The 16302-nt window shown below is 41.3% G+C and overlaps 2 protein-coding genes across 2 annotated transcripts; one reads left to right on the top strand and one right to left on the bottom strand.

Annotated features, from left to right (window-relative positions):
- Positions 1 to 986: 986 nt before the first annotated feature.
- On the top strand, positions 987 to 7727 carry LOC311501858 (organic cation transporter protein). The gene is made up of 10 exons (XM_084563903.1): positions 987 to 1480; positions 1955 to 2058; positions 3935 to 4089; positions 4591 to 4759; positions 4925 to 5039; positions 5576 to 5682; positions 5785 to 5996; positions 6124 to 6232; positions 6309 to 6521; positions 6794 to 7727. The coding sequence occupies exons 1-10, from the start codon at positions 1142 to 1144 to the stop codon at positions 6891 to 6893; spliced, it is 1623 nt and encodes a 540-aa protein (XP_084420029.1). The 5' UTR covers positions 987 to 1141; the 3' UTR covers positions 6894 to 7727.
- Positions 7728 to 7902: 175 nt separating this feature from the next.
- Positions 7903 to 15029, bottom strand: LOC311501302 (digestive cysteine proteinase 1). Its single transcript, XM_084563027.1, has 11 exons — positions 14477 to 15029; positions 13960 to 14019; positions 13779 to 13871; positions 13118 to 13290; positions 12369 to 12621; positions 12081 to 12276; positions 11759 to 11952; positions 11584 to 11675; positions 9511 to 9672; positions 9048 to 9237; positions 7903 to 8958 (listed from the first exon to the last, which is right to left on the bottom strand). Exons 1-11 carry the CDS (start codon positions 14520 to 14522, stop codon positions 8771 to 8773), a joined length of 1647 nt encoding a protein of 548 aa, XP_084419153.1. The 5' UTR covers positions 14523 to 15029; the 3' UTR covers positions 7903 to 8770.
- Between the last annotated feature and the right edge of the window lie 1273 nt (positions 15030 to 16302).

Raw genomic sequence — 16302 nt, forward strand, 5'->3', positions numbered from 1 at the left:
AATGAAGTATTCGAAGGGTTATATAAAATGAGTGAGTCAGTTCCAGGTAGATAAATGCCCTACTTCTAAAAAACAGCCTCTGAGATTAAATTCTACTAGTTTCCTCTCATTTCAGTCTCCCTTTTTTGTCTTACTATTACTTACTACTATTACTTACTGCCTTACTGTTTGAAGAATTACACATGATCACAGAATATTACTTACAGAAGTATTTGTTAAGTCATATCAGGAAATAAAGTTGACAATAGATACCTTGTCAGTTCTGCAAAGTCCATTAAGAATTTCTAGGAGTACTCTCCGTAAGCCTTTTTGCAGGAGCTCCGCATTCAAACAGCAGATGGCAGCAGAAGGCCTCTGTGCACAACAAACAACGAATTCATGGCAAGACGATCGTGTAGTGGGGTGTATAACACTTGCTCCTACGCCAACAGGGACTGGGAGCATGCGCATCAGATGCTTGAATGATTTCCATAGTGAACACACAGGATCACAGTGATGTGTGATTCTCTCACTGGAGCGTCATTTAGTAGTGATGCTATAGACCTGCCCTATAAGTAACGGATGCATATCACCATATGCACTCCCTGCTGCCATTAAAGTGTGCGCACTCCTCCGGATTTTACACCGTGCGGAAAACAGCAGGAGCATCCAAAACAACACAGGCGATTGGGTGGACGCGCGACTTTCCTCACTTTTTAAAACCCTAAATTCTGCACGACATTTTTAGTAAACAGTGCACCAATATGATGCATTTACGCGCGCATCTTTAGACAGGAAAACAACTTTGATATACCCATTGGGAGCCCGACGGATTTTGGAGTATTTAACAGACCTGTGGGAGCAATCATTTGGAGACAATGTCGCTGCTTGCAGGAAGGTGGGAGTGTGTCGGCGGGAAGATCTGTCTGGCCTAGATGAGTTTCTCGGGTCGATTCAGGACTGCTAAATGTTGGTGGACTGCACCAGGACTGAGCACGGCAGCACATGGGAATTGGCTTCTATTGTTTACCTCTCGACCAACACAGCGCAACTCTCCGTCGCCTTATCCGCTGCGTAAATTGGAGCATTACGCCTCCATCCCCCGGCTGATTCACTCGAGTCTCCAATCTGACCTACGTCCCCCACTCCAAAAACAATAAAAATGAATTTCGACCAGATCCTCTCTGCCATAGGAGGGTTCGGCAAATACCAGAAAATGTTGTACATATGGATTTGTTTACCTCAGATCCTCCTCGCCTTCCACATGATGGTGAGCATCTTCACCGGAGCTACGCCGCCCCATCAGTGCCGGGAGAGCCCGAGCTCAGCGGTCGGGAATCAGTCCTTGGTTCCTGGTACAGTCAACCTGAACTTCAGCCTCTCGGACTCCTCCTGCTTCTCCACTAAGGCCCTGCTCCAAGGCAACCGAACTGAGCGCGTCCCGTGTGGCAACGGATGGGTTTACAGCAAGGAGACTTTCCAGAGCACCACTGTCACCGAGGTACGAGGATGTTCACCTCTGCATTAAACAGCATTTAAATGCATTTAAATATGGGAGCGTTTATTATTTAAGAAATTAAAGAATATAGCAGCACCAAAATATGACAAGGCACACTATGACAGTACAAGTTACCCCCTTCTTGAAGATCACACAGACTACACTAAAGCCCCTGTTCCTGGTTAAGCCATGGCAAACATACCTATTTCCCAGTACTATTAGGTCTTTGTCCCATAATTTACACACAGAAATCCAATCCAACACTAATTAATGTCAAAGCAGCCTTTCCACAGACTTTCCATATACCATGCAAAAACAATATCAGCAGAGAGGCTATTGATGTGTCTTTTATTTGCTGTAGTTTTGCTCTTATTACAAGACAAGGTCGTGGTTAATTATACTATTGTTGCTGCAAATAAATAATACAGTATGTATGATTTATGAATTATTATTATTATTATTTTTTTTACATACCAGTGGGACCTGGTATGCAGCAAAGCTGGACTGAACAGTCTCGGATCATCTATCTACATGTTCGGCCTGCTGGTGGGATCTTTGTTGTTTGGAGCCATGGCAGACAGGTAGGCTCTCTTTCAGCGTGCAGCCAAAACCTCTGACACTGTGCACAACACAGTCTGATCCTCGGGATCACATCAAAGCGTGGCTGCAGATGTGAACACAGCTGGAGGCCTTGGCATGTGGTAGCTGTGTGTAAGTAGGGCATTTGACACACCATGGGGATTTAATTTAAGGGCCAAACTTTAAAATGTTAGTTAGATTGAAACGGTTTTTCTTACTTGGACCAACCTTTCACACTGCAACATTTGTGCCATAAGGATCTTTTGAGAAGTGGCGTAATTGCTGTGTCAGTGCTTCTGATTGTAGGTGGCGGAACAGTCTCTGAAATAGCATTTAAATATTAATGTGATGCTAAAACTCTCCCACACTTCCTCAAGGTCTGTTGGCAAGTGTGACAATTTTCACTTACATTTTCTAGCATGGCATTCATTTGTTTATTTATTTGGAGCAATGGCATCAGTGACTTTAGAAGCCACTGCCATCAAGACCACTGAGACAAAGTGCTGGGTTCAGTGATATATATATATATATATTGTGTTCTGGTAATCTTTAAGAAAACACCAATGCTCAGAAAGAGGATCAGTCACCACAGATAGTAAGTTCATGCCCTACAGGAGAAAGAAGAGGCAAATTGGGGACAGAATTAGAATTAGAAGTGGACTTTCCCTTACATCTGTGTGTCTCAAAATGGATGAGGAAGTGGAGAAGTGGAAACTGAAGGGAGCAGTAATCAGAAGAAGTGAACGTGTTGTCAGCATATGCTGATATTAAGGCTGTGATGTTTTGCCTTTGAGGCACAGAAGGTTCTGTGTCAGGGTCTGAAGGGTGTCAGAACAAGAAGATTGTGTCTCTAGAACAGGTTGAAGTTATCAGTGTATATTATTTCGTCATGTTTTATCAAGCCATATCTACTTCACCTATTGATTCCTCTGTTAACTGCAGCCCTCTGAGTAACCAGGTTCTGATAATGTTGAGTAAACGTCTAAACTATCTATACTTCTACAGGATCAGAGAAGACCTCAAACGATTCTAAGTTTCTTCTGAAGAGAGGACCTTGGAGCAGGTTCAGGATCAGGTTCAGACGTGTAGAATAGAGTTTATTTCAGTACAACAAGATATACATCGATAAACTTGAGTTGCCTCCATGTCGCAGTTGATTTTTCTTTGTGTTACACCTTGTTTTGTACCACAAAAACCTTCCTCCTTTTGGGCTGTTTGTTTTTAGTTTCATCAACGCTTATTGGCCAGGTTCTGTCTTAATCAAAAAGCACAGTCCATTGATTACTCTCTTCGTTACTCACCTTTCCCTGTAAAGGCTCAATGGTAGCTCATCACTAGGGACGTGTAGGCCCCTGTGTCCTCACCACACATGAGCAGAGTATGCATGAGCATACTTGTCCTTGAGATAAGCTCACACCTGTGGGGTATGAGATGATACTGATTCCTCTGGCCTAGTTTGTTATTCTTGAGCGGGGAGTCCTCCCCTCTCTGCTTCTCTGTTCCTGGCTCTCTGTTCTTCTGTTCTGATTTTAAGCATTTTCATACTACACAACATAAATCTACATTTATGCATGCTTTCAAGACAGGGTGTATAATTTCAAAATGGGTTGTTTTGTGTAAATAACTTAAAACAGTCATGTAATTTAGATTCACTGTTCACAACAATAGCAGTGTCTCCCAAAACTAGAGTTGAAGGTTGAATCATCTTATCATGAGTTTTTTTTTCGCCTGTGTGCTTTTTCATAAAACTCTTACTGTGTGTGGAAGCTTATCAGTTGTCATTTCTGCCTCTGTCTCATTTCAGTTGATTTATTAACCTGTTCTCCATTAGACAGCAAACTTCTGTTTATCTCTTCTCTCTCTCTGTCTCTATTCAAGGTATGGCCGGCGTTTTGTTCTGCTGCTGTCCATCGCTCTGCAGACTGTGTTTGGAGTGGCTGTAGCTTTTGCACCCAACTTCCCGGTCTATTTAATTCTCCGCTTTATAGTTGGCGCCACAATATCTGGAGTCATCATCAATGCCTTCGTGCTTGGTACTACCTGAACATACACAGTCAAATATAAATGTGACAAGGCATGATACAGTAACGTGACACAATTTAAATTTAATGCTTACTATTATGTTTTTTTGACATTTTAAGTGTGTAAATCTCATATAAATCACACTGAACAAAGAGAAGTGACGGAGGCATGCAACATCCACACAACTGAACAGTGTTTATGTAATTACTCTCACGGCCAGCAGGGGGAGACAAATGTTCCACACTGTAGCTTTAAGTTATGTCACATTTCCTCACTGCACCTGGCCAAGAAATAGTGCCACACTCCCAGTCCAACAAATTCACAAAAAAGTGAATAACTGTTTTGGCTGTAGATTTTGATCTGCATATACTTTAGCTTGATGTTGTTTTTTCAAAACCCTTGTCAGTATTTCCTTCACCTTAAAGCTCCAAACCATCACCTCAGTTAAACCCCAAACCCATAATTCCTCCTCTCCTCTCCTCTCCTCTCCTCTCCTCTCCTCTCCTCTGTAGGTACTGAGTGGACTTGCACCAAGAGACGCATGCTGGCTGGTATCATCACGGACTACGCCTTTGGCTTGGGTTATATGCTGCTAGCAGGGATAGCGTACCTGATACGAGACTGGAGGAAACTGCAACTAGCTATATCAGCCCCAGGGTTCCTGCTTATCTTCTATATATGGTGGGAAATTCAGCAGGCATCTGAACATTAGGTCCACTGTGTATTAATATATGAATGGCCTCTTTGTGATACTTCCTCCTCTGCCCTTATTTCTGTCACTCTCTCGTGCCCCTCTCCATTCTTCCCTCCCTTCCTTCTCTCTTCCTGTTCTCTGTCTCCTGTCAGGGTGGTGCCCCAGTCTGCTAGGTGGTTGTTGGCCAACGACAGGAGAGAGGAGGCCATTGCCCTCCTCCGCAAGGCAGCGCTTGTTAACGGCCGGGTGTTACCTCCCACTGTTCAGGTCTGACTCTCAGCGTTCGACAGTACAGCTGTCATGTGCAGTAATCTGAGACTGTTTTTTTTCATGCTGTACAAAGACCTGTGGAAAACATTATTTAGAAAGAGTAAGAATGGTGTGGCTTAATGTTATTGTCAGCAAAATCGATCAACAAAACAAACAGAAAATCAGTCCGTCTCTCGCTGTCTAAGTAGCTCTCAGAATCTGTGGTACTCTGCTCCAAGCCCATTTTACATTAAAGATGCAGGAGTTAGAGGATCGATACCACTCTGTTATCTGTTTGGTAAATGTGTTGCTACGGCTGGAAGCTTAATTTAGAGCCTTCCCAATTATTCCTGACACACAAATGGATGAGGAGAGCTCACATAGAAGTGACAGGACAGGTGAGTCTAGATTCTGGTGGTGGTGGTGTTGTGTGTCTGTGTGTGTGTGTGTGTGTGTGGGGGGGGGGGGGGGGTGCTTACAGTATAAAACATATAGAAGGCCAATAGACTCGATATAAAGTGTTTGATTTATTTGTTCATCCAAATGCACCTCAGGTTGAGAAGTGTGAGATTTTAGGCGGAGGGAGGCGAAGGCACTCTGCAGTGGATCTTGTGCGGACACCAAAGATGAGAAAGAGAGCGATCATCTTGTTTTACATCTGGTAAGTCTTGTCATTTTGATGAAAGTGACAAATGAAACTCGTGACTCCATGTGCCGTCTTCGCTTTCTCTCCCTCTCGTTCCCCTCCTGTTTGCAATCCCAGGTTTGTGAATGTGCTGGTGTATTATGGCCTCTCACTGGGCGTGTCCAGGTTAGGGACAGACCTCTACCTCACCCAGTTTGTGTTCGGGTTGGTTGAGATCCCAGCTCGTACTCTGGTGCTGCTCGTCCTGCCCTTCAGCCGCCGATTCTCCCAAAGCGGTTTCCTGGCTGTTGGAGGGCTCGCCTGTCTGCTCATGCTAGCTATCCCTGCAGGTAAGATGGACACAGTGACGGGAACTTTCTGCAACATAGACACACACACACATCAGATTCTCCTCATACATTGATGCTCAAATATGATTTATCACTTTTCATTTAATTTTCCTGTCTTTGTCTGTAGACCATCCCAATGTCATGGCTGGTCTTGCCATGGTAGGAAAGTTTGGTATAACAGCTTCCTTTGCTGTGATCTACGTATACACTGCTGAGATATTCCCCACTGTTTTAAGGTAAGAGCCGTTTTTAAACTGTTTTAAATTTAATTAAAAAAAAACCAAACACATTTCTGCCACATTTTCCCTGCAGACAAACAGGAATAGGTGTATCCTGCATGTTTGCGAGGATGGGCGGTGTGTTGGCGCCTGTCATCAACATGCTGCATAACCACAGCCCAACTACGCCCCTCGTCATCTTCGGCACCTCCCCGCTGCTAGGTGCCATCCTTGCCCTGGCGTTGCCCGAAACTGCCAACAGACCTCTTCCTGACACAGTGGATGATGCAGAGAACTGGGAAATTAGGTACAAAGACCTTACCAGATGTTCTTCAGAGTGATGATCAAAGTACAATTTCAGGTGTTCAAATGAGACTGAGTTGGATGAAACTGAGAACAGCTTTCTTTATTCTTTTCACACCGACTGCACACCAGCTGTTTTAACAGTATCCCAGTTTGTTTAGTCTCACCTTGAAGCTCTTAGTTCAGTGAACTATTTAAACAAAAAAAGATTTTTTTTTTGTCCTGTGTGAAAACTTTCTTCAAATAAGCAAATACTTTGTGTTTTGTCTCCTATAGACCACTTCCCACCAAGGAGAACCCTGAAATGTGTGAGGACGCCAGTCAAGCAGCAAGCACAGAGAACCAGGAGCTGCGACATCTAGCGAGCCAGGCCTAGCAGCGTGCTAAAAACATACAAACGTTCCACTATTCACGCATCCTACAGGTGTGATACCAGATACACTACTTACAATAACACCCTCTATGCAATTACATGTCAGGATTGAATCGTGAGCTTGATGCAAGAAAACCAAACACATTTCACTCTCCAAGGCGTTTAAGCACGCAAGCACAAAGAAGCCATTCAGTGCTCCATCCAAGGCCAATAAGCAGCCTACTGTTTTAGCAGATGCAAGTAAAAAGAAGTCAGGAATAGAAGTGTTTTGCAATCTGGTGCATCACTCAGAAAGCTACACTTTGTGTTTTGATACATTTTATAGTGTTGGGAGACAGAATAAATAGTTCCCTTAAGACTTTGCAAACATATTTGTATATATTTATACGTCCAGGGGAGGGCAAAACTTTCTGAACTCAAACTGATTATAAGAATAAGATTCTACAAGGATACCAGCAGCAATGGAGTACTCGTAGTCCTGTCAGGAGGATTTATTACGCTTGTGCATTTTATGTAAACACTTTTATGATATTTTTGTATAACAGTATTCTGTGAACTTTCAGAATGTTTGTTGTATCTTAATGCTGTATCGCAAGCAACTGCCTCATCTTCTATTTCATGGTCTCAAAGCAAGTTAAATAAGTGGGATTGCATGCACTATAGTTACCTTTGTTATGCCTAATGTAGCCTTTATTGACTACTCTAGTTGACTTAGAGTTTTGTATTAAACACACAGGTATGCCCATATATTGTTTTGGAAACTTGCACAATTTTTTGTGTTATTTTAGTTGTTTACCAAAACATATCCAAGTTCCAGTTATAAAATGGACGTAGGCTTAACGCTTATTAATTTGAAATCAACTCAAGTCCTTTTTTCTGCTTCACTTGTTTAAAGGGTTAAAAGGTCAATCACTTCTAAATTCCTGAATGTAGGTAACACTGTATAAAAATGCCTGCAATTCCTACACTTTTCCTCCAGTTTGAATGCCATCAAATTAAAACTGAGATTCTGCATATTCATTACATAACTACAACTTGAATATGTTTTGATAAAGTTAAAATAAATCAGTGTCTATATATATAAATATATATATATGGGCTTAACTGTCCAGGATGTCACTGATCAGCATGTGAAGAGATACTTGATTTTAGCTTTGTTTGTAGAGGTTTGTTCTCCCTTTCTGATACTTGTTTGAATACTCAGTTGTAAACTAACTGCGGCTGTGATGGTCTAGAAATAAGTAGTCGATATTACAAGGGCTGTTTATATGAAGTAGTGATATAATGATAAAATTCCAGGCATGCATCAGAAACACAGTAAGCAACTGTAGGGTTATGCTGTTACTCAGGCAAATGGATTCAGATTAGGGATCAGGGAATAAATTTAAGGCCAGTATGCTTCAAATGCATAAAATGTAAATATAGAAGAGTAACCCGTTATCCATGGCATGAATTAAGCGAGCATACCCTGCTGCAGTGTGCAGCATGTTAATCAGAGATGTCACTGAAGATGGCAAAAGGAAAACTTGTGTAATGTTTTATTCCAATGATTTCTTGTCCAGTGCATTTGAATGCAACATGTTTTTTTTTGGAAATGTGTCACAAAGTGTACCTTGTTTTTGTGAAATGAAGGCATTGTGGTGCTTGTATTGCCTCCAGCAATAAACTCATTTGAAGTGGATTTGTGCAGTGTGCAAGTTGTAAAACATCACAGTTCACTTAGACATCAATCACCAGCACACAAATTATCAACTAGCTCAACTTAACACAGTAGCAACATCAAGTATCACTCAGCCTCAGGACCTCAGCAAGTGGCACTGAGAGGACCTGAAAAGAATCAATAGAATCCAGCATTTATTAGGAGCGGACACAGGCAGAATCTATGCCAGTGTAACATATGTAGCGTCAGTGGTGACTCCACAGTTGTTATCCTTCATGGACATTAGGATGTAGCCGTCATTGCCCCAGTAGGTGGACCAAGAGTTCTTTATCAACCAGTACGGCTCATCGTTCAAAGTGCCATATCCCACTGCAAGCACAGCATGGTCCAGATCATCTGTGGTATTACCTGAAACGCACAAGAAATGTATGTTAAGAAGAGAGACAGAGATGGTCTGTTATGTAAAAAGTATGAGCACCAGTGGGAGGTAAACGTACCACAAGCAGGTTCATAGTAGACGCCGTGACTATAGAAAACGAATGATCGATGTGACGCGTCAATACTGACGGCAGTTGGCCCGTTCTTGAAGAGAGCCAGCTTGAGGGCGTCCGCATCACCCGAGGTGACGTTAGTGTAGCTCTGGATACTTGCAGTAAGAAGGGATGCATTCACATGACAAAATCCATTCTGTTCAAAAAGAAATACAGGTCATTTCAAACTGAAACGATAGAGGGTGGGCAGGGTGACCAAGCTTGTGTAATTAAGAGGGCATAAGGAAATATAACAGGTTCTGCTAATGTTCTGGCCATTAAGGGGAAACAGTAAAGGGTGTGAATTCAGCACACAGAGTCCAAAATCCATCATCAACAGTTGCTTGGCATCCTTTAAGATTTTTTTTTTTATTTTTCAAATTAGTGCTGCTTATTTTTTGTTTGTACCATCTTCAAGAAATGAACTCACCATTCCCATATAGGCTCCATAAGTTTCTGTCGTGGCGATGCCCCCGTGTTTCATGATCCACTCATACGCTCTCCACTCCTCCCCTCCATCGCAGCCGTTGTTGCCAAAACCCCAGGAACAGTCCACCAACATCTGCTGAGACAGAACCTGCAGGGAGCCCGTCTGAAAAACAAGAGCAAAAATATGGTCACACTCAGCACAGAGATTAGCAGCTTACTCTGCTCTGCACAAACCTCTCTCTCTGAAACACAACACCAACAAATTTACGAACTTTAGAATTTATAGCACCAAACAAGTCTCTTGAGTTAACTTAACTAGGGGCATAATAAAAATCCTGATCAGACTATAAATATAAAGGGTTTTTGACGTAAAAAAAAAAAAACACACACACACACAAACAGTATGTAATAAAATAGACAGTATTGCTAATCTTATGCACAACATAATGAACACGGTACACCAGCTGCAATCTACAGGTTGCTAAGCAGATGCTGTGAGATTGCGAAGAAGTAAATTAAAATCTGACCCCTGGGGAGTGGCTCTGTTTACGAAGCTGCCTGTAGGGAGAGCATCGCTGCATCACGCAGGTCACTTCCTGCTGCACGCTGGCAAAGGTACAAACACAGTCTCCTGGGGCCTCACAACAGTACATTCTACTAGCCAAATCAAACTGTTCATGCAAGCACTGCAAAACAAGTGAGAGTACTCCCCCACTGCAAAGTTCAATGATTCAGTTCAACCTCTTTGGGCTCATTACTTTGACAATCACTATACTAATCTCATAAAACTGCCAAACGTTGTCAAGATTCAGCAGTAAATGGGTTTAATTACTCAAAACAATTCTTGTGCTGAACTTCAGTAGAGTTTTGAGGTACTTACACCTTCTTTGGGTATTTCCATTTTTTGCCACTTTATACTTTTCCACTACAACTATTAAAAAAGACCTTTTAGCTCAGAACATTTCTGTGATAACTTTAGTAATTACTTTGCAGATTCCAATTAGCCGTATATTTATTAAAAAAAAGATCTGATTCTCAGGGTGAAATTCACAAAGTTTTCAGCATTATAAAAAAATGTATACAAACTGACAAAGTGTGTATTAGTGTGTATCAGTGCTTATAGGCCATTAACATAATAATGAAGAATTCTGAAATAAATATGTTGCATAAGTAGCTTTACTTTCGGTATTATAAGGTGATTACGTACTTTGGTAAAATTTTAATAGCTATTACTTACTTACTCCTACTTACTGTAGGATTGTTGCTTAATTTATGTAAAAGATACATTTAAAAATGGTTGATCAGCTTATTAATTACACAACTATTGTTGAGGGGCAAAATCAAGAGTGGTGTGTGTGAAAGTCAAAGAATTCGGTCACTTCAGCAAGATGCCATCAAATCCCATAATAAGTCAGTCCTATGTTTGGATCAAGTTGCTAAGCAACAGAGGATAAGGAATGTCTTTGAGCTTTCTACAGGAAGGAGGAAGGCCCAGGCTAACATTCACCGTGTCTTATTTATTCACATGCACTGTCAAGTCTGTCTGACGTGAGTGAATGCCGCACAATGAATGGGCCAGTGGACCTGCCCCTGCTTTGAATTGGAGGAGTTCTCTTCACTGATAGGGAGGCTTTGCTTATGCTTAATAGAGTCAAAGAACTAAGAGTATATTTGTGCAGAAATTATTTCAATAAAAGTCACAATAGTACATTCTACTAGACAAATCAAATTTGCACTAAAATGAAAGAATAAGGAATTCCTCCAGAATGAGATTCTGTTTTATAAATTAAAAAAAAAAAAACATATATTTTTTTAGCTTGGGGTGGGAGGGGTCTTATTTTCTGTTTGTTTGTTGTTGTTTTTTTTTGTTTTTTTTTTTTAATGGTCACAAGAATTGTCACATCAACCCTGTTTTATCATCCATGCAGCCTTTTTTTCCTGCCTGAACTTCTCTACATGGATCATTACAGCTACACCTAATTATTCCTTTACTATCTAGAAGGGTGCTGCACATCTGTGGCTTCAAAGAGCATAAGTATCCTTATTAGTTGCAGGCTGCTGTTTTCCTTTTCACCTTTAAGAAGAGAGCGCCCTCTACTGCTCCAGTGGTGGCAAAGCTCCAGCAAGAGCCACAGATGGCCTGGTCCTTCACTGGAGTCACGGCACCTGAAAGAGCAGAGTGAAAAATTAAAACCTGATTTCCTGAGAGATGGGTGCATCTTTGGTAAACATTTCAGATTTAAACGTACCATAAAGCCTCCAGTCAAGCGACTCAGGTACTTTCACCCCTTCATAGATTCTTGTGGGGAAGGGCAGCCCTCTGTTTGGGGTCTTTCCTCGTTTACTTCCCCTCATGGTTGCCAGTTCCGACATGGTGCGATCTGACAGGGAGTTCAGAGCCAGGGAGAATGACAGCCCAGCTCTGTTCTTAGAGTGGACGTATCTACAGTAACAAGACAAGGCCAGCAGAAACACTAAATTAAAAAAAAATCTTCTACATCCACGCTGCTTCTATGCATGTCAATGTACCCTTAAAAATGACATATTGGAGAAGCTGAATTTTCCTCTCACCTGAGATTATGAAAGAAAGCATGCTCCCTCATCTCATGTTCTTTTTCATCGCTGTACTGACGCTGGAACTTCTCCTTGAAGTGGTGGAACATTTTCTGTGAGTGTCCTGATGCTGAGGTGTGGATGAGATCTTTCATCGGATTGGCCAACATGTGGTGCTCCACTCCAGGTCCAGGAAATCCCTCACAAGCCATCCCTATAGAAAAAAATTACAAAATGGGCATATTTAAACATCTTCTATTCCTCTACAAGGTCTAGTATGCATAACTCAATAGCAAATAAACAAACCTTGAGGCAATGAGAAGGCCTTGGGGTCCACATGAGTGCTGAACTCCTTGTAGTCCACCAAATACTTATCGTAATGGGACCCCAGCAGTGTGTTGTATCCCATCATCTCATAATGGATAGGAGTGCCAATGCCATCTGCACCTCCTTCTGAATGTGACACCCACAGAGTGTACGTGTTCTTCTTGTAACCCACTGTGGTCACATTCTGCCACACTTCACATAGGGAACCTCCAAAGTACTCCATTCTCAGGAACTATGGGGGGGAGTAATATGTTGAATACAAAGAAAAAAATGACACCAACAGTAGCATAGCTGAATTAAACATTAAACTATGGCAAACTATTGCAGCCAGTTTTGCAATCCCTGAGCATCACTACTCTTTAGTCTTTTTGCAAATGTCGTGAAACTATGGAAAAGAGTCAATATGAGACCAAACTAGAATCTCATGCATCAGGGCCTGGAGCCCATTTACAACAGTTCCTCAGGGTTTACATGTCACAAAGTGTAATGCTATATGTAGTGACAGCTGAAATCCAACACCCAAATTCTGGTGGCGAAAGGATCAGAAATGAGTTACATTGAGAGTGCGCCCAGTCACACTGAAACAGTAAGAATTTTTTTCTATACCACATTATAAAAGAATTCAGGGTCTCACTTGGTGCCATGTTGTGAGAACTGCTCAAGGGTACTGATGACCGGTCGTCTTTAAGTTTAGTTATGGTGGTAATTAAACACAGAAACACACACACCTGAAAGCCCTGCACATCGGGCAGCGATGTCTGCGGTGTGACTGCTTCTTCCTTTGTTCCATTGACCTGGAAGCACTTCATCACATTCTTCTCCACCTCTGTGGTCTCAGGAGTGATCTTGTAGGCAGCGCCAAACTGTTGCATCAACCCCAGCTGATAGGTTGAAACCTGGCCTGTTGATAATCACAATGAGGGATGTTACAATTAAACATTAGTGGTACATTTAATCTCAGTAATGCTGAACATTTGTTAATACCTTAAACAGTGCCACTGTCTCTAAACACAAAATTCAGTGCATAGGAATGCTACTCCATATTATGATTCTCTACCATAGAATAATTAAGTGAGAGATTCTGGAGAAGAAGCCATTTCAGACACACATTTTAAGAATATAAAAACACAATTCAAAAAACAGATTAAAGAGAGACAGAAAATCCTGCATGATGAAACTTAAAAGCCACAAGTATGTATCATGAGTTCAAATATCATGCCAAAGTGCTTATTATTTAGTTTCACTTCCTGGTTTATGTGATGATTTTACAGTCTGGTGACTTTTCCCTGACACAACAGACTCTCCATTTCAAAGTACTAATCCAACCAAGCAGAGAAAACACAGAGTCAGGTTTAACAAGACCAGCCAAGGGTCAGAGGGGTTTCTTACCATGGTAGTAGTCTATTCGGCTGGACTTTGCCGTTAGGTCTAACCAGGCCTCAAATGGCTCCGTAATCTCAGCATAGGGCAGAGAGATCACCCCTGAAATTGAGATGCGAGACATCCTTGTTGTAAGACCAAAATCCATCGACAAAGACACAGTATAACCCTCTGGTGATTTACAGCGTACCTTTAACATGGTAGGTCTTCCCAAAATCAGGAAGGGAAGGGACCGCTTTTCCATCTGTGCCTGGAAATCAACAAAAAAGGTGGAAAAGGTTGAAAGACCCGATGAATAACCCTGTTCCAAAGACAATGAATGTCACCTGACTGCAGGAGATACTGGTAACTCTCCTTGAACTTTAGTTTTAACAGTGAATTTCTTTTCATTCAGATACAGTCAAGCAAAATTACTGTGAGACAAACTTATTTTTAATTTACGTTGTATTATCACATACATATAGTAGATAATGAAATGTGAGTGATTTCATTGGTCACCGTAACTTCCGGTAAGTGAGTTTTACAACATCATGCAGAGATTTTGTAATGTTTACAACGGAGTTAAGCATTTAGTCTAATAACATAAAGCGGTGTCTGGTTTATTTGTATGCCGAACCTTACAACGACTCTGTTACAACAACACAAATGCTAGCTACTCTGATAGCATAACGTTTAAATACGTGGGAAGACTAAATGTTGTCACTTACCAGTGGCAGCCCACAAAAGAAGAGCCGCAATGCACCAACGCCGCATTATTTTGCTAATGAGGCTAGAAATACAGGAACGAAAAACAGTCAGCCTAAACCCAAACAATACCCAAACACATGACTCTACAAGCTACAACACTGATCAAATAAAGAGCAGTATAAGTTGCCGATATCTTGGCTTGACCAATTGCAGTGCGATGAGGAAGTGCGTCCTCCAATCAGATGCAAGAGGTGGGTTCTAGTTCTCGGATATCATGTGATTTGTGTCATGTGACCTGAACTTGTTTTTTCTTTTTTTATACAGTCTGTGTTTTTTCCCCTATATTTATCGCCAAGCTTTTAGTAACAAACTTCTTACACTTTACAAGGTTGCAGTTAAGACATTATCGACGTGTTAATCATTCCATTTGGCCAAAAGAGCCACTCTGTAATAAATGTATTTATTACTGTCTTAGTTGTGGCTAGGCCAAATGTAAACCTATGCATCCCTTTATTTGCATCGGTTTTATGACATTTAAACCAGGATAATTTGAAGATTTTTCTGTCAGGTGGCAGATTATATCATATCAGAGAAACAGCATGGGCAAAATTTACCAATAATCTCCTCATTGCCTTTAATGACAAACACTCTACACATGTCCTGCTGCATTTGACACTATAAATCACAACATTTTAGTATAGAGACTGGAACATATTATTGGGATCAAAGGAACGGCACCGGGTCAGTTTAAATCTTATCTATTGTACAGATTTCGGTGTAGCTCTTCCTAAACGGTTAGTCATGGAGTTCCACAGGGTTTTTTGCTAGGACCAATTGTTTTTGCATTGTACAGGCTTCCATTCTCCTGACAAAACAAAAAAACAAAAAAAAAAAAAAAAACACACACACACAAGTTTTATGTCGTAAAGGAAAACCAAGTAAAATAACAATGCAGCACTCTTTTCCCAGGAATCTGAGTCACTTTTGTCACTATGTCACTCCTGAGTCCGTGTTTCATGCAGACGTATCAGCTACAGGTCTTCATCCATCATAGGGATGGATTCTACTTTTTTTATTTGTGGAGTTTTCCCTCCAATTTAAGATTGTATGAACAGAGTATGTGGCTAGTATTTTGCGCCACTCCCCTAAAATAGATCAGGGTTCATCCTGAGCAATAAAATCTGTCAACATGTATGATTTTGAATCCTACAATTATTAGCATAAGTTCACTTTTAGCATTACATAAAATTGGCCTTGGTAATGGCCTTGTTTTTATAAAGTGCTTTTCTACCTATTGGTACTCAAAGAGCTTTACAGTCACAGACGCATCTACCCACTCGAATAAAAACAAGAACACACACATTCACATACTAGAGTCATGCACTAGGAGCAACCGTGGACAACCCGCTCTACCTACTGAGCCACAGGTGCCCCACAAGTTGCTCTCTGATTAACTTGACTTTAAATATGAGGAGTATGTTCCACTAAATGTCTTCATGTCATCTGATAAAAAGCAAGGTAACAAAACCCCAACTCTACACTAGATGTCAGTATTTGACAGAATGTGGACAAGGCATTATTGTCAGTACATATTATTGTGAAGCTTATCTGGCACAGATATGGAAATCACAGAAAGCAACATAATTTAAAGGTAGCGTGCTCATGGGAGCATGTGTAGACAGGCAGAAGAAAGGCAGGAAAGTCTGGAAACCAGCATTATAATTTTAAATAAAAGCGACTCTGCTCTTAACTGCCAGGTGGGAGTCTTAGGGCACTAACTGAAATCATGAGACAATACAACAGCTGAGCAGCCAGCAGGACATAAAACTGCACTGTGAGTGCTAAG

The sequence above is a fragment of the Chelon labrosus genome (assembly GCF_963514085.1).
Source record: "Chelon labrosus genome assembly, chromosome: 16".
Classification (NCBI taxonomy): Eukaryota; Metazoa; Chordata; class Actinopteri; order Mugiliformes; family Mugilidae; genus Chelon; species Chelon labrosus.